A 22,043-nucleotide genomic window follows, 5' to 3' on the forward strand; every position below is an offset into this window, starting at 1 on the left:
TTATTCATTAATTTATTTTTAATAGAGTACAAATAAAAATATAAAATAAACTCTTGTTTTTAATCTTGATACACACAAAACGATTCAACATTTTTTTGTCATACAAACACGAGAACGTTATAACGTAATATTATAATTTAGGAGCTTTACACTAAAGAAAGAACTTTTATAAAAATTTTATGTAAAAGATTTTCAAGACAGGTAAAAAAAATAGAAGCACACGTGTACGATGATACATATCCACACCTTCAAAGTTAATTTAACCGATGTAATTCGGCGGAATTAGATTTAACCCTTTAAAGCAAAGACACAATTTCTACAAAAATACGTTCAAGTTAACGTTATATGATGAAGCTTTGTATCAAAAAGAGAGAAGTCTTATCACCGAATTTTAAAAATATGCTCGTTATTGTTTTTGTATTTAACATAGGTGAATATTTTGTGAAACGTGAACTTTTACATATACAATTTGTTATAATCAAAACAATTAATGCTGATTTATGCATAATTTATAAACACGGAAATTGATTTAACCCTCAAGTCACGTAAAATTCTTTTGAAAGAAAATGTAACAATTAGTGATTTGTAAATACGTTCAGAATCATATAAAAAATAAACTTTTAACGCAAGATAATAAGATGTTCGTATGATATTGTATTTTTATATGATATTGATTTGCAATTTAATGATATCGTCATTTTAATAGGAATACACACAAACATGGATATTTATATTACACATAATAAACTGTGCACGATATTAAAATACTTTCTGTAATGTAATGTTAAATATAACCAAAATATTTCTATTGTGTTATGTAAAATACAAATTATATTTTTGATCTTAAAAATTATGTATTTTTAATCTTATAAAAAATACATATTTTTGAGTATTTCGGAGCCAATAACAAATTATTAATTATTAATTAATGTCTATTTTTTTATGTTTCTAGCACCTTCTTTTTCGTTATTAAATTGCAAACATGTATAAAAATTTCATAATCCAATAATTGTATATCTAATAATATTTAATTGCAATACAATAAGAAATTCTGTATCAAAATATATAACATAATATAACTCCAAAGAAAAAAATAGTAATATATTGTAAAAAGCTTAGTAAAAAAGAATTTTTTAACATAATGTATATTTATATATACATAATATATATTTATTTATATTTATGAAGATTGAGATTGTTGGTACATATAATGATAATTATATATTCTAATAAACAGAACTCTAAGATTCTTGTGCAATCCTTTAGAGACGTTTAAAGTTAAAAATTTATTTTTAATCATAGATTTATACATACAGCTTAGTACAACAAATACTTCATCCAATACAATTTTTTGAGATGTTTTCAATTCATCAATGAAGAACTACGCTTATTTCTTTTGTGAAAATTTTTTATTTGCTGAATATTACTTTCATAACTTTCTTAGTCTAAACTTCTATACAGTCTTCTGTAATAACATTAATTCATATGTAACAAGCAAATAAAATACTTTTGACAACTCGTGATATTACTGCCATAATTTATGGCGAATTCGATTGGATGCACTAGTGCGCACTGAGTGCACCTGAGTTCATTTGTTTTCCTTTTCTCTTCAGGAGAAGGGAAAAGGAAAAAAGATGAACTGGTGCAATCACCCTGCACTGGTGCATCCCAATCAAATTCGCCATTAGTAGTGTTGCGTTTCAAGTCTAAAAAATTCGGCGCACAATTAAAAATCTACATACATAGTATATAAATTCATAGACAATTATATAAAAGCACCCGAGATCCAACTTGACCGTTGTAGCATGTTCTCATCGATGGAAATCTAACGCATGTATTATACCTGTGTTAGATTTTACACATTATTTTGTTTTAGCAACTGACATCTTTGAAAGTTTAACACTATACAAAATATTTCACATTAATAATTCCTTATTTTACATCCTTAAATACTATAAATACAATATATAATTACATTTAAAAAAATTTTATCCAAATATTGACTTAAGGAACTCTGTTCTGTCTTCTACTTGCGTCTCTGCTTTTCGGTTCCTTATTTCAATATCAGTATCTCTTTGCTTAACTTCAGGCAATTCAAATGTCGTTTCTTCTCCTTGTTTATGTTTTTTATGCAACTTCTTACTTCTGTCTACATTATATGAGAAGAAGTTAATTTCTCTCTTAGCTTGTGCTATCTCTATTAGAAGTCTTTGTTTATGGACTGCACGTTCATATGCTAATCGTTCACTCAAATGAGTCCATTTAAATCTGTAAAAAAGAAATAAAATGTAATATTAATTATAATTAAATAAATAATTCATAAAAATAAGAAATACAATAAAATTTTACCTAGGCAAATACTTTATATTCCACATGACATCGTAGAATTTGCTTTTCTTTCTCGTAGATACTTGAGTATTGTTTAATGTCTCTGCTACAAATTTTGCTACTTTTTTACTTTCAAATTCTACCCAACCTTCAGTAAAATACTTGATTACCTTCTTGATTTTCTTTTTATGTTTCACTGACTGTGTCTCTATAAATGTTGACAATACTTTAAATTAAATGTTGTACATTTACAATCAACAATTTAAAATAATTGATCAATTTTCTGATTAATATATTTTTTAAGTTTTTAAACAATTTTTGTTTACATATAAGATTACACAAAAAACAAGTATTTTAAATGTTAGATTGTGTCATATTATGTTAATTATAATTGTGATTGTTAAATATAGTTTTTGGAGCAAAGTTATATTTACTTATAGATACTTTTCAGAATTCAGAGAATTATTTCATCCATTATTACTGAATATTACACAAAAATAAAGAATACATTCCATTTATGTCCAATTTCTTCACTTCCAAATAAGTTATCCAGGTAATAACTTTATCTAGGAGATAGATATCTCCTAGATAAAAGTGGTGTCTACAGATGGATAAATTAGACATTAGTGACACACAAGTATTGTTATCTTTGTTACTCATGAAATGCAACAAAAGATAGAACATTTGTGTTGACTTGTATCACTAATGGTCTGTTTTCTACCTCTTCTAGAATGTACTAGAACTTTATTGTTTTTGAAAAATATTGAACATTATCTATCTCTTTAAAGCCTGACCTACAATGTACTTTTTGTTTCTTGTTTTGTTATTTTTTAAGTCTATTATATAATGTGTTCTTTGTTTTTTGTTTCTGCACTGTCTGAACTAGTGCACACGGTGCAATAAGTTAAAATTCTACGTTTATACCATGCATTTAGGCCGCGGCCTATACAATAGATATCCTTGTTTATCCTGTATATTAAACAAAGACACTTATTGTATAGATCACAGACTAAGCGCACAGTGTAAACATAGCCAATGAAACAAATGTATATTTGTTTCACTTCAACTTATTACACTGTGTGTACTACTTCAGATAGTGCGAGAAACAAAAAACAGATTCCTTGTTTTTTCCAAAGATTGTCAATTTTTATTTTAAGTAACAGAAAACAAAAAACAGGATAAAAAGACTTTTTGATCAAGAAGGCAAGAGACAAACAGCAAGAAACAGGAAACAAAAAGCACATTGTAGAATAGTATCTTTACAACTTGTTTTTTTGCCTTTTATGCCCATTTCTGCCAATGTACATTAATTTCAATCTTGGTTCAATTTGTTCTTCATCTTTTTCTAGTTCTAAAAATTAGAAAAAGATGAACAGTAAATTAAACCGAGATTAAAGTTAATCTACATTGGTGAAAATGGGCATTAGCCTATTTTTCGTTTTCTATCGCCCGAAATAAGATATAACAAATTTTGGAAAAAACAAGAAACACATGGCAAGAAATACAATTGTTAATAAAATAATTATATAGAGAGAAAAAAACAAGAAACAAAGAGCACATCGTAGATCAGGCTTAAATTCTAAAAGTGTACAACCAGTCAACCATTAGTTCAGCCACAGAAAACAGACTTTGGAAGGCCCAAAATGATGAAATTGCAACCAAAAATTTCTAAAAACCACAACTCATAATACAATTAATAAAAAAATTTTTTTTAACCATCTTATGTGGAATTTACAATAGAAGTCATAGCAGTCGTAGGGCTTAAGTTGTAGAAAATTGATCAATTACAGTCGAATATGAGAATACTAGATTATGATTGATCAATTTTCTGACTTAAAATCCTACGCTACGATTTCCATTATAGATCTCGTATAAAGATTAGAATTAAATTTGAGATTCGACTATATAATTTACGATAAACGATATAAGAAAAATCGAAGACTAACCATTGTCAGCTAGCTGTAGATATACTCTGCCAACTTTCCCATAAGCAGAAAATATCTCTTGGATCATCGTGACATTCATGTATTTCGGAATTGTGGACAGATAGATTATTCCTCTTTTAATCTTTTTATCTTTTTTCTCGACAAATTTCTCTTCATTTTGTGTCGACGAAAAGGAATGAACTTCCATTTTAGAAAAAGGAGGCAAGGTCGTGCAAAATTTGCACTGCAAATTCCTATAAGAAAAATAGATCTTTACTACCACGCTATCTATTATGAGGTTATGACTCGACCATCATGATATTTTTCGATTCGACATCGAGAATCGATTCTTTTCCGCATTCAAGAATCGTTTTTTCGATCGATTCTGAATTTCGGAATGCAACCTTCGCCCCAAAACAGAGAAGCAAAACATTGGGCGCGTTCAGCGGACTCAACAGTGGAGTGAGCGCTCGCTATTATTGGTGTATTCTCCTAGATCTATGATTCTGATTGGATGATCTAAAAGAATATACTAATCAGCGAGCGCTCACTCAGCTGTTGAGTCCGATGAACGCGCCCATTGGTCGATTTCTCCTTAATCCACGACTACTAGTGCCTATTGTAGAATGAGCTTTACAGGTTTCATAATCCCAAGTAGTGGTAAATTTCTCGAAACGCATCGAAATAAAACGCACATAAATATAAGCATATAAGTATAATTTCATTGAAATTGAAGAAGGATCTCTGGATAAAAAAAATACACCGTTATACGTATACGTAACACACATATCTAATGTGAATTACGAGGAAACATAAATCAATGTAAGTGTAATATCAACGAAAAAAGAAATTGCTATATATGATGTCAAAATAAAATGGAAAAGTATTCAAGCACTCAATCATCACAAGAGTTGGTTGAAAAATGAAATGTGATCGCACAGTGTCTATTGCAAATATGTTATATATTATTATATAATGTATATATTTAATTAAAAAGGAATTTCTTTTTTGAAAGTCAATTTAATGCTTAAGCTAGAGTTATAATTGTATTCTCTTAAGATTTAATTTAATAATTTATAAGGGTTATTATATATATATATATATATTTGTGTGTGTGTTTTTATAATTTATATTGTAAATAGAAAGTAAATGTGTGGAAAAATACACATAACCATAATTATATATTTCTAAAATGTTTCAGAAAGCATGTTCTTATTTATACTTTATAATGGATAAGAATGAAATACAAGCGACGATCTTATTTTTTGCTAAAGCACGTGAATTAGTTGGCTGTAAGGAATGCAAGCTTTCAATACAAAAAAAATTATCATTTACTGATCTTTTTGACAAGATAGTCAACACCTATGAATTAGAAAGCATACGTAATCAATTAATACTAGCTGTAAACGACGAATTTGTCATTCCAAATAGCATTCTTGTATTATCAGAAAACGATAAAATTGCAGTGATTCCACCACTTAGTGGAGGTTTGTCCAATAAATGATTAATTAAATCATAAAAACGGTATATTTTTGTACATTGTTTCATATTTTTATATTATTTTATCTATAATACTTCTTGAACATTAAGTAGGATGATTACTTTTTTACCTTTACGTAAAACATAGTTTTATTAAGATATTTACAACATATTTTAGATCAATTAATAACTCAAAAGATCTACCATATGAAATAATAATTTTTTTTAAATTGTGCTTTATTATTTATACTTCAGGATAATGGAGACATTAAAGAATTTTGTCAAGCTGCAACAAGAGGAATTAAATATTGCAGAAATCATGGAGCTTGTGACATTTCCTAATTGTGGAGCAATATCTAATTTTATTGGAATTACTAGAGATAATTTTGAAAATAAAAAGGTAATGTACAGAAATTAATTAAAAATTTTTCTATGTATTTATCTAATAGATTATCCAAAACTTTTAATATGTAATATGTAAACACTGAATTTGTTTTAGAGTATACTATATATTTCTGTATATTTCATTCTTATTTAATTTTACATAGATCTAATGAAAATTTTATTTAACTGAGAACAGACTTTAATAATTTTTACTAAAAAAAAAAAGAATAAAAGAAAATGCTAAACAATTTATTTTATTTGAAATTTTTTTCATAAGATAGTTTTTCATTGATTTGCTGTTATTTTATCGTAAAAGATTACTTAGATTCATAATTTTATTAATTTATAATCTGTTGTTCTCATAAAGCAATCATAAAATAGAGTTTGAGTGTAAAAAAGAACAAGCATATATACATATGAATAAGTCAGTATAACATTTTTCTTTCTAGAACGTTGTTTTGTGCAATTATATAATTTTTAATAAAAAAAATACATAAGAGACAAAATGCAGCATTGCCTATTGTTTTGATAGAAGAAAAAAATCTCTTGTTTAATTTTATTCATGAAATGACTAGAAATCATTATTAAAAAATTGTTTTTGAAAATAGTTATAGATAAATGTTTATGATTAATGCTTTTTTTATTATATAATATTTTTGTAAATTTAAAGTCAATTATTTTGAAATTTTATGTAGGTAATTAAACTGGAATATGAAGCTTATGAATCAATGGCTTTAAAAGAGATGACTAATATCTGTAACAAAATTCGTTCACAATGGGATGTAGAAGGCATCGCTATATATCATCGTATTGGAGAAGTACCAATATCCAAAGCAAGCGTTGTAATTGCAGTTTCGTCTTCCCATAGAAAAGAATCATTAAGGGCAGTAGAATATGCTATTAATATGTTAAAAGCATCAGTACCTATTTGGAAAAAAGAAATATACGAAATCGGAGAACCACAATGGAAGCAAAATAAAGAGTGTAAATGGATGAATAGTAAATAACTTTTTTAATTATTAATTTTGAATATTTTCTATTGCATGTTTCCTTAAATATTAGCTATGTGTCTTTCTTAACATTTATATTTTAATTGTAAAGAATCTTTGTAATAGATATAATTGGAACATTTATTTACAATATTATTGATGTTACACCATTGCATGGCTACCTGTGTGTTGACTTATTTTATTTATTCTTATATTTTCCTTTCCAAAAAAAATCTATTTTTTCCTTGCTTGGATGTAGATTGTCATAAATTCTCGACATTTATTAAGTGGGTACTTATTTGTCTTATAAATCTTTTTTGATATTTTTTATTCTTAACACTTATATATAAAATTATTTTAAATTATAAGTTTAAAATCATTAAAAAATGCTACGTTTTGAAAAATAATCTACACGATATCTTTATTAAGAATATAAACATCAATCGAAAATACAGTAACTCCTATTTACTTTTTGTTTGTATTTAAAAAAATATATACAAAAAATACAATTAGGTGTAACTAAAATAAAAGGACTAACTTTAAAGGCGAGTTATTTCGGTAATAGTGGGTTTGTGCATGTATGTTTACATAAACTTTTGTTTAAGTTACTCTCCTTGCATAGCAGAATAACATAAAACCAAATAAAATGTATTTTTATTTAGTTAGTATAGTTAATTTACTGTATAGATTAGATATTAACTATTATAGATTAAAATTCGAAAATGTTGCTAAATCTACAGTTGTGAAAGTGGAAGAAGCTCAGATGGCTTCAGATATAAATGAAAAAGAATCAAATGAAGATGTCATCGATCCAAATCTTGTACAAATTCAAGCGAATTCAGAAGAATTAAATCGTAGAATAAAATCATTCATCTCAAGAAAACGCCAACATGTAAATACTGTGAATGTTCAAGAGTTTTGTCGCCACAGGTCAGTTTATTATTAAAATAAAAAAATTTACATGTGTGCTCATGTAAAATAATATAATTTTATTTTTATTGTAATTATAATATGTACACATAATATATGTACACATGATAGAAATTATTGTAACTAATTGCTATAAATAATATATCTACAGTGAAGAAAATGATAATAAAAATTCTTGTGCAAGAGTAGATGCCATTCTTATTCGACGAAAAGATTCCAGAAGTCATATAAAAGGTAATATTATAAATAGTATATAATTTAATATTTTATTGTGTTGTCTCGATATTGTATATTTATTGATTTATTATACCAGATTTTATATATTTTACATTGATAATTCATAGAATACATTTTGTTTCATAAACTCGCATTTTTCCCGAAAGAAGACGTAAATAATTTCTTGGGAATTATTTATATGATAAACAAACTTGTTGCTTCTGATGTCAAAGCTAAGATGTTTGATATAAATAATGTTAGATTTTAACTTTTTCGTAAATTTAAATTGTATCCAAATATAATAACACATTACTTGTATTGTTATTTGTTTATGTAATGTATAATTTTATGATAGAGGAATTATATATAATCAAGATTTGTAATTATGTCTATCATTTAACTTGCATTGAATTTTTAATTATAATATCTCAATATGCACATAAAGGCACTTACTTTTATTTGTTTTATTATATTTTTTTATATATTAAAAAATATTCAAATACGTTTAAATAATTAATTCTAATATGTATATATATATATATATTTGAAATTTTTTAGTTCACAGAGTATTAAACGAGTGGGGACCTCAAACTATCGATCAATCAATTTTACGCAAATCAATCACGAATAATACGAACTTTAATGTTTCGGGTTCTTTTCCTATATTGGATGACAGAATTTCTGATACAGAACGTATGATAGGAATTAATAAACCAGTACCTAAAGATATTTACGAAAGATTGAAAAATATTGAAGATAGAATATTATATATAGAAAGTATATCACCAGAATATAAGGATTTTTGGATGTAACAATTTAATTGCCTACTTTGATTCATAGCCGTATGTACTTCAATGCTACTATTTATGTACATCTAATAAAAATTTAACATTAATAAAAAAGAAAAAAACGCATTTTTTAATCAAATGTCATGCATGTGTTGAAAAACAAAAACAATGTACTTCATATATAAATATATTTTTAATTATATATATTTAAACTTGAATTTTTAATAATTTTATACATGGTTTGTGATGTATAATTTAAATTTTTTACATGGTAAGTGACAGAAGACATCAATTTAAAGAACATTTTGAAATTGTTGAGAAAATAATAAGAATTTTATTAGACATTTTGTATATTATAAGTAAATTATAATTAAATAAAGTTATTGTTTTCTTCTATTCATGTTATAAAAGTTATCCCTTGCTCATTTCCTATACTTTTTATTGGCTGTATTTAGTAGAAAAAGGCACCTGTTGTATAATAAAATTGTTTGATATGATTTAGTCTCGCCTTTAATTCCTCATTGAATATAAATTGTACAAATCAATTATGTACAAAAAAATGTGCCTGCTGAATACAACTAATGACTACAATTCTGACAATTTATCTCAAGCAATTCAATAGGATAAAATGCTTCATGTGCCGCTGGTTTCAATCATCAATTGAAATAAAAGTATAAAGCCTATTCTACAATGACTGTAAGCCACAAAAATTGACCAATCGTAATCGATTATTCTCCTTATATTCAATTACGATTAGTCAATTTTTATGGCTTACGGTCATTGCAGAATAGGCTCCTTATGGCCCGATTTTTCATTATCTGGTTAACTTGTGGTTAAGCTTAACCTGATGTTTTATCCAATGGGCTTCACCTATGGTGATGTCATGGATAAAGCTCATTGGGTGAAACATCAGGTTAAGCTTAACCACAAGTTAACCAGATAATGAAAAATCGGGCCTAAGTGTATTTTTCACATGCAGTGTTAACTCGCGTAGGCTAGAGTCCTAGTCTAGCGTAGGCGTAACTTGCGTCAGCCAATAAAATTGTCTCAATTAAAATAAGGCGTAATAACTGATACAATTTGATACGATTTGATTGGTTGATGCAAGTTACGTTGCATGTGAAAGCACCTTAATTCTTATGTTTGTCCACAATATTAGATTTAGATATCATTCCGAAAATTTTGGATAGAAAATATTAACAAATCATATTCGAACGATTCGGTCACATAACCAATGCGATTGATTAATTTTTCCTCCGTCGAAGAAATTTCTGGTAGCGTGCACACAAAAGCTTTAAAAGTATATTTTCAGGATCGTTTAAACCAGCCATTTCAATGATAAAAAAACTTACTTGATCAAAATTCGTGTTTGATTATTCGTCAATTTTCGTCACGTGGTCCTTTTTTGTAGCCTGTTTGAGGTTCGTGAAAATTCACTTTAGAATAGAAAACGCGCGCAATCTATACGTTCTACGTCTATGGAAACAGTGCTCGCTGCCATTCTGGCATTACGTCAATGGTGGAGGTCTCATTGGTTTGGGAGGAGTTGCTGTGACCGCCATTGTTACAACTCTTCGTCATATTACGGAGAAACGTAGTGAGAATCCGATTTATCCGCATTCCTCGTAGTGCGTGTCGAGATCGAGACGTTGTTTTCTAGGTGTTGACTTTCCAGCGTAGACCATAGACAGATTCATCAACCGACGCACTCTCTCCGTAGTATGTCCACGATGAATCCCGAATAGTGAGTAAACTTCCTTCTGCGCAGACATAAGTGTAACAAGTTTGCCACTTTGTACAAGTTATTAAACGATAATACGGGCGTTTCCGCGATGTGGAAACATCCACGTTATCGTTCCCGCGGGATCTCTGCTTGCTAAGCGAGGAAATGAAAAATACGATGTATCCTTTGATTTTCATCGTCTGACAGGTTTACCCTTCCCTCTCGTCGCTTTCCCCTACTACTTGAAACATGGCACTCTTGTATCATAGTCCGTATTTCAGTATTTTTTACTGTTAGATTTTCACTTTGCATTAGCCGACCTTGGCTGTTTCTTCGTAATAGTCTTGAGAACAGACATGTGTGAATTGTTAACAATTTGATATCCTTTTTTCGAATTTTATTAGAAATGTCACTTTACAAAAATAGTTTTTCAAAAAGAATTTACCTCTTTCACCAAAATTTTAAAGATCTTTACAAAATGGTATCTTTAATTTAAATGCCTTGTGCTTATATTGATTGTGATTTTAAGTTTTTCTTTAGATTAGAGACATCAAATCATTTCTTTCTGTTTGTAAGAATATTTAGAAATTATAATATGTGTTAAAATATTTTCTTGTTTCAGCGATTACCTATTTAAATTGCTTTTAATCGGTGATTCTGGTGTTGGAAAATCATGTCTCTTGTTGCGTTTTGCTGATGACACATATACAGAAAGTTATATCAGTACCATTGGTGTGGACTTTAAGATTCGAACTATTGATTTAGATGGAAAAACAATAAAACTACAAATCTGGGATACAGCGGGTCAAGAACGATTCAGAACAATTACAAGTTCTTATTATCGAGGTGCACATGGTATTATTGTTGTTTATGACTGCACAGATCAGGAAACTTTTAACAATGTAAAACAGTGGTTGGAAGAAATCGATCGTTATGCCTGTGATAACGTCAATAAGTTATTAGTCGGCAATAAATGTGATCTACATACCAAGAAAGTAGTAGACTATACAACGGCTAAGGTAAACGGCACATGTTTTTTATATTGCATAATTATTTAAATTTGTTACAGTTCTTATTGCATAGCTGCATTTTGTTATAAACAGGAATATGCCGATCAACTCGGAATACCGTTTTTGGAAACGTCAGCAAAGAATGCAATGAATGTAGAGCAAGCTTTTATGACGATGGCCGCTGAAATAAAACTTAGAGTGGGCCCACCCTCGAGCGGAGCAAGCGATCCAGCCAACAAGGTGAAAATAGAACATGGACGTCCAATCGAATCGTCTAAATCTGGATGCTGCTGAGAACTATAATCTTGCGTCTTGTTTAACCAAAGTAAGCAAAACGAAATGTATATGTATGTAATAGATTTAAACTCAAATGTGAATTATTAATTTTTAAGGAACAATCTTCTTTTACAGAACATCTAATGTGGTTGCAGTTTCCGGGTACTGTAAAATTACACTTATTACTGCAAATATAAGAGCGATACATGGAAGTTTTAGTTTACTCCAACAACAAACAGAAGGAAAAAAGAATCTAACACACTCATGGACCACCAACTCTTCCTCAGAGTTGTACGAAACTCTCGTCCGCCTGCCCTGAAATTTCGTTTTTGTAGTTATCTTTCCAAAGAAGAAAAGACGTGGTTAATTAACGCCATTTTCTAGTATAAAGTTCGACTTTAGATAAATTTGTCGAATTAGTATTGATAATATCGAGCGAGTGTAGATGTGCGTGTAATGGGAGGGACAACTCGGGTCTTGAGAAGTAAATTGATTAATACTGTGTATGGTGGTTATATTATGATAAGCACTTTAATTTTCTTTTTTAGCCTAATTGTAACATGTACAATAGAGTATGTGTTTGGCTGTATAGCCATTTCTATTCCTCTATACAATTATCCAGAAAGATTTCTCATGTTTTTTTTTTCTTATGTTTCGTTCTCTATTTTCTTTAGATGCGCAGAGAATTAGATCATTTTTTCCCTAGTGAATTTTCACAAGCAATGCGATACCCTTCCTTTCTTTCTCCGTAGCATATGAATATGTCTGTTTGTATACATATATATGTGTATATGTACACACACATACACATGGTATAGTGTAATTTATAATAAACAAAAAAAATATTTCATGCTAATTTGGAGCGCATACGTGGCATACGTTACATGTGTATACATATATAAGTATATATGTGTATATACATATGTGTATATATATATTTATATATATATGTATATATATATGTATATATATTATATATTTAAGAAATGTGCCGCTCACGTGCAGCGAAACAATGGAGTGGCGAAATCTTCGTTTGTGTTTTCTTAAATTTTATCATTGATCCTCATGCTTTTTTTTTTACATAGTTCAAATGCGATTCAAGAATCTACAAAAATAATCTGCGAACTAGCTCCGATCGAGCAGAACAGCGAGGATATTTTATACGAGTTAAGAGATATTACAGTTACATATAATCCAAATTGTAGCTTTGTATCGTGTGAGAGGGCTATCTGTGACGGGTATACGATATAATGGCATTCGAAAAGTTACAGGTATAGTAACTGTAATTGTAATAAAATACGAATGAATAAACAGCTATCTAAACGAAAAATCGCATTCTTCAAATTCTGTGGACATTCAGAGTAATTTCGTAATTAACACCCGTCAGGCACGCACGATATATGTTTATGTATGTGCGAGGGCATGTAAAACTAAAGCATACTCTTCTAGGTGTTCATTATCTCTCATACACATTGGCATTCTTGACAAATTAATCGTTGGCGATGCTCACATTTTAAAATCATTGTAAATTTGGTTTGTTGCGCGTTCTAAAATTTTATTTTAACTCTAAGTATCTTTTGTTCAACAGTCAGTGAACAAGAATAAAAAAAAATGATACTTGATAGAGTCGGACGCACAATCATGATTTAAAATTCCACCCAATAATGAATAATGAATGCGACCGTACTATTTCTGAAATCATACTTAAAATAGACTGCTTTGTTATTCATTGAAAGCTAAGAAGGATAAAACGATATTTGTGTTTCCTAAAAGGAAAACAGCTATAATTTTAAACTATGAGTCACTATGAACGATAAATACCGTTCTACAGTAGATTATAGATGGACGACTTGAGGCGGTTCGAAATTTGCAATTAATTATTTGTGTAGCTGCAAACAACGCGAGTGGATGAGTCTGTATCCATTATTTACTATTCATGTCAATTAATAGCGGACTGCGGAGAGTTTTTTTCGAATTTAAAGGACGCGAATAATCACGAATCGCACCACGTTGACATCTGGCGGTTGAACTTGTTTACTAAAACCCTGTGTCCATGGTTATGTGTGCCAGTTGTATATAGATCACATTTCTTGACGTTTCTCGCAATGAAAAACGAAACTAAATTAACAAATTAAAGATGCATATAACGTGCAATCAGTGGTGATCATTCTATTATTGCAGCTTCTGTGGGCTGTTCTCGACTGATCGAGTGTTATAATCTAACCTAATTTTACTTTCATGCTGCTCTGCAAGCATAAACTGTTTCAAAATGATGCAACAATATATGAAGGAATTGGAGCAGGTTTCGATTAATCCTTTTTTTCTTCCATTAAAAGATTTATTTTACAATTTATTTCGATATTACACGATTTTGTATTAGTCATTAAGTTTAATATATGAAATCATCCTTTATACAAGAAATAGTTGTTCCAATAAATTTACTTTTTTAAATAAATACAATAAATGTAATGCTATATAATTTATAAATTTTTGTGCAATATTGTGTTAAGCTAATATAAACAGATTGTAATTGTTTTATAGGATCCATTTGACCCTGAAGAATTTGTTGAAAGATTGGCTTGGAGAACTGTCAATGATAATACGAAAGATGGAGGAAAGACATTTTTTGATCCAGTTATCGTTCATGAGACTTTTTTGCAAGCAATTAAAGACTTACAAATACTACAGGAACGTCAACAAAAGAAATGCGATAAATTAGAGATTGCACTGAAAGAAGAAGAAGCTCGACATACACTTGAAATATCAGCATTGCTGGAGAGAAATCAACATTCTACCGAGTTATTTCGTCATTTAGATGGAAGAATAAATCTTGTGGCTACTAAAGTCTTGCATCTAGGAGATCAGTTGGAAAGTGTCAATACACCAAGGGCAAGAGCAGTTGAGGCTGAAAAATTAATGAAGCACTTTTCAGAATTTTTAAGTCCTGGTCCATTAACGGATTCAATTTTCACAGATAAATCCTTGGTAAAGATAATAAGATAATTAAATTATTTTCTACAACTATAAAGTTTTAAATTACTTGTGCAGAAACAGAAACTAAAACATAAAGAAAAAATATATTTTTCGTACTAGGGCGCGTAAAATGCGATTTTACACCCCGGAGAATTGTAAATAAATAACACCTAATTACTCCCCACTCAGCAAAACAATCCATGAACCTCATTCCCCACCTTCACAGCTCCCTAGTACGAAAAATTTTACTCTGGAGTAAGGTTTTCACACCCGCGTGTGTTCGACCGTACACTCGGGCTGGCTTCGCCAGCCCTCGTGCCGTCGAACACCCTCCGGGTATAAAAACCACTTTTACTCCCTAGTCACAAAAATAACTATTAAAAGAATATACTTTTATTTCTTTATAATTAATCAGACCAAAATTACTTATTATTAATTATTACACCAAAATTATACAATATTTCAAAATTTTAATAATTCAAGACATTGAAATTCAAATTCTCTAAAAAACTTTGTTTCTTTTTTTAATTGTGTGTTCAGCAGAAAAAGCAACTTTGCAACTGTTGTAAAATTCTTGAATATATGTTTGGCTTATACATTTAGATCTAATGAGAAAGTAAGAGCAAGACCAATCATATTAAAGAATTTTACAACAGTTGCAAAGCTGCTTTCTTTGTTGAACGCAGCTTGTGTTAATGTGTAGTAAATGAATATAAAATTTATATAAAAAATGGATATAAAATTTGATAAAATTTATTATTGATTAATCCTCAATCATCACACCTCTTTTCTTATAAAATTATCGCACTGAATCAATCAATTTTTGGGTTAATCAAATTTTAAACAATTGCTGTTTCAAAATTAACAATTTAATTGAATCTCGTAAAAATTCTGAAATAAAGTTTAAACATTGTAGAATATTAAGTCAAATACTGGAGATAAAGAACAATGAGGCAAGATTTAATATTATTAGTATGTATTAAAATATAACAATAAACATGGACATCATGTAAACAATAAACAAACGTTTTGAGCATAAAATTGTGTCATCTTCAATATTAAAAACATATATCCAGTGTTTGACTTAATTTTTATTATCGAGTATCATTATATTTATTTTATTGTAGAATATATTTTTATTACAATAAATTAACAATCAAATTGACATCATGTATAAAAATTTTTTTTTAAATATACTAAAATAACATGTTTCGTGGAAAAAATTATCTTTCCCATTTTTCAATTCTTGCTAAAAATTTATTATCATTGAAAATAATATCTTTGTCACACATGACAAGTCAATTTGACCCACTGTTAACTGCAAACGACTGCCAAACATGAACGATGAATAACATCCTTTTAGGTGCTCAGCGCCTTTGTAGAGAATATTTGAAATTAGTACTACATAATTGCCAGTAATTCCATTTTAGAGATATCTTTCTTCATAGTTGACCCTATATGTCAATTGAGGTAAAGTTTATTCAAGGTTTTTTTGTTACAGTTGAATGATGCTGCGGATGTGATACAAAAACTCTATCTCATAGCCCAGGAACTTCCCTCTGAAAAATTTGAACACGCCAAGAAGAAAATTGGTGTGAAATATGACGAAATAGAACGGAATTTGATCGAAGAATTTGTAAGAGCACACAACAGGGAAGATGCCCCACGTATGAGGGAATTGGCGAGCACTCTGGCAAATTTCAAGGGTTACTCCCAAGCTATAGATGCATTTATTGAGCAAAGCCAGATGGGTTCGTTCGGTGGAAAAGACGTCTTTCAAGACGTCATACCTATGTGTACAAAGTATCATAAACTTATGCAACAGGTGTTCTCTAATCCTGAGCAAGTGATGGCCAAGTTTGTTTTGAACATATACCATTTACGCCTTCAAAAATATGCGGTGGCTAAATTAGCTGACAAAAATGATTCCGAAAAGTATCTTAGAAATCTATACGATCTGTATACAAGGACGATTAAGTTATCCAACGATCTAAAGGTCTTCAATATGGGCGCTGATGAAACTTATCTTGCCAAACTTACTAGAAACATCTTTCAAAAATATTTAGATACTTACATTAGGTAAGTCCCCCCACAATTCAGAATAATACTATTAGAAATAATAGAGGTGGTCAATGATTATTATTATTTTAGTATCGAAATGAAGGCATTTCGAGAAAAGTCAGCAACGTTGCTTATAGAGTACTACGAATCCAAAAATCATCAGAAGAAACAATTACAAATGGGTGGCTTTCAAGAACTACGTAGAGACTTGCAGGCTGTATTAGGTGGAAGAACGAATATAAATATTGCTCAAATAGAAGATTACGGAGGCGAGACATTTTTATCGGAAGAACTAGCAATCGCGATACTACAAAGGAGCAAACTCGCGTTTCAACGATGTCAATTACTTTCGCAGTCTGTTGACGTACCTATAAATACACTGCAGATCTTGGAAATATTATTACAATATTTAATAAGCGAGCATGTAGACTACGCGTTAGAATTGGGCTTACAAAGCGTACCTATACCAGAGAGCAGAACTCAACCAGAAATTTATTTCTTTAACGTAATGCATCAGTGTAATGCCATTGTTCGACTTTTGGAGGAACGATTCAATGACAGTGTGTTGCCTCTTGTTATGTATGCAAGTTTTTTATTCATTATCTGATATGCTTTTTTTACATTAACAGTACAAGTTATAATTCTATGTTTATTTTTAGTTCGACACCCAAACACGCCGATTGTTTGCTGAAGAAAAAAGCAGTATTAGAGCAAATAGATGTCAAGTTAGATACCGGCTTAGAGAGAAGCATAAACGCTATTGTAGGTTGGGTAAAGGTATATTTACAAAGCGAACAAAAAAAGACTGATTTTAAGCCGGAAAGCGATGTGGATACAGTAAGTACTCCAGCCTGTTTAGTAGTGGTACAGTATGTGAGCGGTATGATACAGCTGATACGAAATACCTTGGACGGAAGGCATTTAGACACCGCTCTCAAGGAATTAGGAATTAGATTCCGCAAAATAATTTATGATCATTTACAACAATTCCAATTTAATTCCGCTGGTGCTATGTGTGCGATATGTGACATGAATGAATATCGCAAGTGCATTAAAGAGCTCAACGTTGAATTTGTTACGAATCTCTTTGATACTTTATACGCTTTGTGCAATTTGCTGGTGGTTAAACCGGAAAATCTGAAACAAGTTTGCACAGGAGAGCAGTTGGTATGTTGTACGTTATATTTAAGAAATATATTTTTAGAAATATATTTTATACATATATATTTTTTTATGATTACAGATGACGCTTGATCGTACCGTTCTACTTAATTTTATTCAATTAAGGACTGATTACAAAACACAGAAGTTAGCCAATTGTTTAAAAGGTATAACGACTTAATGACACACTCTGCTTAAATAAAAATCGAAAAATACTTCATACTCAGCCTACTTCTTCATGATCAATAATTGAACTAGCTACCAAATATATGAGAACAATCATTAAAGTAATATAGTCAAATTTATGTTTTTTAAATATAATTTTCGCCTTTAAGTTTGTTCATCTTGTTATTATATTTGCAAATATTATAGCGATTGCAGAAAATAGTACTCTTCAAAATAGATTTACTTTATTCGTTATTTTATTGATAAGACACAATAAATGAGTTGATTATGAATAATAAGACCATGTAAAAAATATATATAATTAAATTTCTGATTTTATCATGTATTCCACACTTTTTGATAAGATAACATTAAACAGTCTAATAATATAAAAAGCGAAGTCTAATAATATAAAAGAAAAACGAGGATGGAGAATTTGGCGTACAATTATATATTTTATTGTACGTCAGAGATATTAATTACAAGTCATTTTTTTTAAATGTATAGTATGTGTGTGAGATATTTCCAAAACATTCATTAATATGTCAAATTTTTTTTACAGATTGATAGATTTGAAATTTACGTTTACTTGTGCGCAAAAATTCGCATTTTTGTTTCTTACAATGTTCTGTTATTCATTTAAATTTTATATTATATAAATATAATTAATTTTCAGATATTTGCACGTTTACAGAAGAAAACATCTATAAAAGTCATTATATTAAACGTCTAATTAGAAAGCATTCAATGTCTTTTAAAATTAAAGAACTGCTAAAGTTTGACAGCTCACATACTGTCGATACACGCAGTCTAAACGCAATCGTTTATATTGTATTTCCATATTGTAGGAAATCGATTTCAGGCTTGATTAAATGACTTTTAATGAGTTATGAAAAAAGTGGAAAGAGACGCGCAATCCACTATATATCAGCGCATACGATAGTTGTTAGTCTCGTGTACTTGGCACAACTCTCCTTTAAAGTCCAACTCGATGCTGAAATCCAGATCTCTATAATTCCTGGCATTGGGCCTCATCGAAAATACGCCGTATATTTCTTCTCCCTTCTTCACTGTCATGTACTCATCGAAATAAAAGACGGTTTGCTTCCAATGTGTGTATGGCACTTCTGGTGCAGTACTGAAGCCAATACGTTTGTGGCACTTTGTGAATTCGATGTTGAAGAATGTAACTAAAGCTTGGACATAGTCATTCCTGCGGACTTGAAGAGTAAACGGCGAGGAGAACTCAAGATCGGCCTTCGTTACTGTATACAGATCAACTTCTTTAATTAGGCATGCATTTGTAACAACTTGTTTTGGATCAACAACATCCACTAGTGGTTCGCTGATGGCCACTTTCCTTATGCTGCTCATATTAAATCCATACACGTCATCCCACCAATTGATCTTCTCATCTTTGTACTGTCTATCTTCAATCCCACAAATGAATAAAGTCGCTTTATCAGGGAAGAGCATGCCATCTTCACGAAGCCACTTATCTCTGGCAAAGAGCACTGTATCCAACATTGATTCATAAAACAAACAGTAGCCCATCCATTCGGATATTATTATGTCAACCTTTTCTATTCCATCCGGTAATGAAACCTCTTCGACTTTCCCTTTAAGTATCGTTATAACATTGGACAAATTGTTTGCCTCTACAATTTTTTCTGCATATTCAACAATATTGGAGCATTCAATACCAATGACTTTAGCTGCACCAGCTTTAGCTGCAAACATGGAGAGAATACCTGTGCCACAGCCAATATCGAGAACTGTCTTTCCTTTAAAGAGATGTTTATTATGATACATGGAGTTTCGATAAGTCATAGTGCGTACTTCGTCCTTTAGCATTTCTTCATGTATTGCATAGTGAGCATAGGAATCAAAGTAGTAGTCCCTTGAGGTCATATCATCAACGGATACGGATTCTCTGCAGGATGGTACATTAACATTTTTATTCACAGTAGTAGGCTCTGCTGCTATGTCCATGGATTCCATTTCTGACGTCTGTAATATTTATAGAGAATGTATCAAAAACTGTTCAGTCATTCAAATAATCTATTTAAACTATATCATCCTTTAATTTATTGTGTGCTTATAAGTTTTAATTGTAAAATTGTAAATTCAAGTATTTTCGATGCAAGCAAAATTTCATTCTTAAAATTTTTTTGAAACAAAGGATACCTTTAGCAATATAATAAAGATGTTAAAAAGTAATTCTGAATTTTTCCATATTTTATCAAAATCTAAAACTGATTCTACGAGGAGTCTACAGTCAGAAGTCTTAGTCTTAATCAGTAAAATTGACCAATCATTGTTAGTTGTACAAGTTGGTTATTTGTTAATTTTACCAATAAAATTTACCTACCGACTTTGTAGAATCAGTATAAAATTAAAAAAAAAAACTTGAACTAGATAAAAAGAGTAAAATATGATTACAGATAGAGGGTTAAATTATTATATACAATATCTTCTAATCTCATTGAGGTTGTATTATAATAATGAAAAAAAAGTTTCATTTTATAATATCTATCCTCTTTTTAGCCTAAACTTCTTCAAGGTTTATCCTTTTCTTTTTTTTTAACATGAAAAGAAAAGAAGAAAAGGAACGAACCATGCAAGAGGTTTAGTTGAAAAACACAGATCTGTAGATACGCGTTCCGCACTACTTAATATCAAATAGATGTATCTAATTACGACAAATGCTTAGCTTCAATATGCAAAAAGAGTAAGTAGATAAATCACATAAGGGACTTATTGGTCGTTACACTCCATCGTATAAATGTATAAAGCACACACATACGCCTTACAAACTATTGTTTATACTACAGAAATGAATATGGTTTAAGTGGTAAATTTACAATGACGTTCATAGGTACGAGTAGCGTAGTGCCTATAGTCCAACGAACTCTCCCTCGCGCCGGCGATAATGCACGTGCCCGCCAAAACAAATGGCGTCCCTTTCAGAATCGAATGGCCAGTCGATATACTGCCAGCACGCGCTCTATTCCGCTATATTACTATATCGTTTCCGCTGTTCTATATAGAGTATATTCAATGTCTTTCGTGAACTGCGAATCTCCTTCGTCTCGATAATCGAGTATCCGCCGTCAGGGCTACTTTGACGTCTTTAATCACCGAATTACCCCAGAAAATGTATCGCGGTAGCGTGATTCTCAACTCGCGCCGACAGCCTCGCGGGTATCTCTACTGTGCGAGACGCGAGAGGACTATATTCATCGTGACGAAGCTAGGCCGTTTTGTACTCCAATAGTGCGCATCTATTGTTTACGGATTGCGTCGATACGTGGATAATAGCATGTTAGAGATCAAGTTTTCCGTTGCTCCATTACACAATCCACTCCATAAAACTCACCGAATTTTCCGTGGTACACACGCGATTCTGCTTGATTTCTACCGGCACTTCATCACTCGTCGCCATTTTGACTGCGTCACAGCAGACGACCGGATCATCTCCCAGGTCCGTCATTAGTTCACACTACCGTGGAGCGTTTTTTACCGATCGCGACGTACACAAAAACGAATATATATTATTTTTAATACTTTAATACAGCTTTGTTCTAAAAAGCCGATTTTGTTCTAAAAGCAAATGATGAAATAAATTATATAAA

General features: G+C 30.3%; 5 protein-coding genes across 6 annotated transcripts; 3 read left to right on the top strand and 2 right to left on the bottom strand.

Moving 5' to 3' along the window:
• Positions 1-1,615: 1,615 nt before the first annotated feature.
• On the bottom strand, positions 1,616-4,522 carry LOC108772555 (activator of basal transcription 1). The gene is made up of 4 exons (XM_018538107.1): positions 4,275-4,522; positions 2,350-2,536; positions 1,976-2,268; positions 1,616-1,902 (listed from the first exon to the last, which is right to left on the bottom strand). Exons 1-3 carry the CDS (start codon positions 4,459-4,461, stop codon positions 1,989-1,991), a joined length of 654 nt encoding a protein of 217 aa, XP_018393609.1. The 5' UTR covers positions 4,462-4,522; the 3' UTR covers positions 1,616-1,902; positions 1,976-1,988.
• A 1,138-nt stretch (positions 4,523-5,660) lies between these two features.
• Mocs2B (Molybdenum cofactor synthesis 2B) lies at positions 5,661-10,668 on the top strand. Its single transcript, XM_018538030.1, has 7 exons — positions 5,661-5,740; positions 5,988-6,132; positions 6,812-7,100; positions 7,846-8,035; positions 8,187-8,269; positions 8,810-9,059; positions 10,482-10,668. Exons 2-7 carry the CDS (start codon positions 5,992-5,994, stop codon positions 10,666-10,668), a joined length of 1,140 nt encoding a protein of 379 aa, XP_018393532.1. The 5' UTR covers positions 5,661-5,740; positions 5,988-5,991.
• Positions 10,557-12,552, top strand: Rab1 (RAS oncogene family member Rab1). Its single transcript, XM_018538140.1, has 4 exons — positions 10,557-10,783; positions 11,385-11,781; positions 11,866-12,097; positions 12,184-12,552. Exons 1-3 carry the CDS (start codon positions 10,761-10,763, stop codon positions 12,064-12,066), a joined length of 621 nt encoding a protein of 206 aa, XP_018393642.1. The 5' UTR covers positions 10,557-10,760; the 3' UTR covers positions 12,067-12,097; positions 12,184-12,552.
• A 1,584-nt stretch (positions 12,553-14,136) lies between these two features.
• Sec10 (Exocyst complex component Sec10) lies at positions 14,137-18,514 on the top strand. The gene is made up of 6 exons (XM_018538136.1): positions 14,137-14,350; positions 14,590-15,033; positions 16,523-17,100; positions 17,173-17,661; positions 17,742-18,249; positions 18,326-18,514. Exons 1-6 carry the CDS (start codon positions 14,318-14,320, stop codon positions 18,422-18,424), a joined length of 2,151 nt encoding a protein of 716 aa, XP_018393638.1. The 5' UTR covers positions 14,137-14,317; the 3' UTR covers positions 18,425-18,514.
• A 523-nt stretch (positions 18,515-19,037) lies between these two features.
• Positions 19,038-21,853, bottom strand: Art1 (arginine methyltransferase 1). 2 transcript variants are annotated; one of them, XM_018538137.1, is made up of 2 exons: positions 21,788-21,853; positions 19,038-20,418 (listed from the first exon to the last, which is right to left on the bottom strand). In XM_018538137.1, exons 1-2 carry the CDS (start codon positions 21,851-21,853, stop codon positions 19,336-19,338), a joined length of 1,149 nt encoding a protein of 382 aa, XP_018393639.1. In that variant the 3' UTR covers positions 19,038-19,335. The 2 variants fall into 2 exon arrangements, with proteins under 2 accessions (XP_018393639.1, XP_018393640.1); XM_018538138.1 differs by lacking the exon at positions 21,788-21,853 and adding an exon at positions 21,273-21,322.
• Positions 21,854-22,043: the final 190 nt, after the last annotated feature.

Source organism: Cyphomyrmex costatus, unplaced genomic scaffold, assembly GCF_001594065.2.
Source record: "Cyphomyrmex costatus isolate MS0001 unplaced genomic scaffold, Ccosl1.0 scaffold192, whole genome shotgun sequence".
In the NCBI taxonomy this organism is placed as follows: Eukaryota; Metazoa; Arthropoda; class Insecta; order Hymenoptera; family Formicidae; genus Cyphomyrmex; species Cyphomyrmex costatus.

Excerpts from the sequence above, each read along its gene's own strand:
- LOC108772555 (XM_018538107.1), bottom strand. The coding sequence starts at position 4,461 with ATGGAAGTTCATTCCTTTTCGTCGACACAAAATGAAGAGAAATTTGTC. Across the intron at positions 2,537-4,274 it reads TCTACAGCTAGCTGACAATG|AGACACAGTCAGTGAAACAT; the intron begins GTTAGTCTTCGA and ends CAACATTTATAG. Across the intron at positions 2,269-2,349 it reads AATATAAAGTATTTGCCTAG|ATTTAAATGGACTCATTTGA; the intron begins GTAAAATTTTAT and ends TCTTTTTTACAG.
- Mocs2B (XM_018538030.1), top strand. The coding sequence starts at position 5,992 with ATGGAGACATTAAAGAATTTTGTCAAGCTGCAACAAGAGGAATTAAAT. Across the intron at positions 7,101-7,845 it reads ATGGAAGCAAAATAAAGAGT|TTGTGAAAGTGGAAGAAGCT; the intron begins GTAAATGGATGA and ends CTAAATCTACAG. Across the intron at positions 9,060-10,481 it reads GAATATAAGGATTTTTGGAT|AATAGAAAACGCGCGCAATC; the intron begins GTAACAATTTAA and ends AATTCACTTTAG.
- Rab1 (XM_018538140.1), top strand. The coding sequence starts at position 10,761 with ATGTCCACGATGAATCCCGAATA. Across the intron at positions 10,784-11,384 it reads TCCACGATGAATCCCGAATA|CGATTACCTATTTAAATTGC; the intron begins GTGAGTAAACTT and ends TTCTTGTTTCAG. Across the intron at positions 11,782-11,865 it reads TAGACTATACAACGGCTAAG|GAATATGCCGATCAACTCGG; the intron begins GTAAACGGCACA and ends TGTTATAAACAG.
- Sec10 (XM_018538136.1), top strand. The coding sequence starts at position 14,318 with ATGATGCAACAATATATGAAGGAATTGGAGCAG. Across the intron at positions 14,351-14,589 it reads ATATGAAGGAATTGGAGCAG|GATCCATTTGACCCTGAAGA; the intron begins GTTTCGATTAAT and ends ATTGTTTTATAG. Across the intron at positions 17,662-17,741 it reads AGTGTGTTGCCTCTTGTTAT|TTCGACACCCAAACACGCCG; the intron begins GTATGCAAGTTT and ends GTTTATTTTTAG.
- Art1 (XM_018538137.1), bottom strand. The coding sequence starts at position 21,853 with ATGGCGACGAGTGATGAAGTGCCGGTAGAAATCAAGCAGAATCGCGTG. Across the intron at positions 20,419-21,787 it reads TGTGTACCACGGAAAATTCG|ACGTCAGAAATGGAATCCAT; the intron begins GTGAGTTTTATG and ends TAAATATTACAG.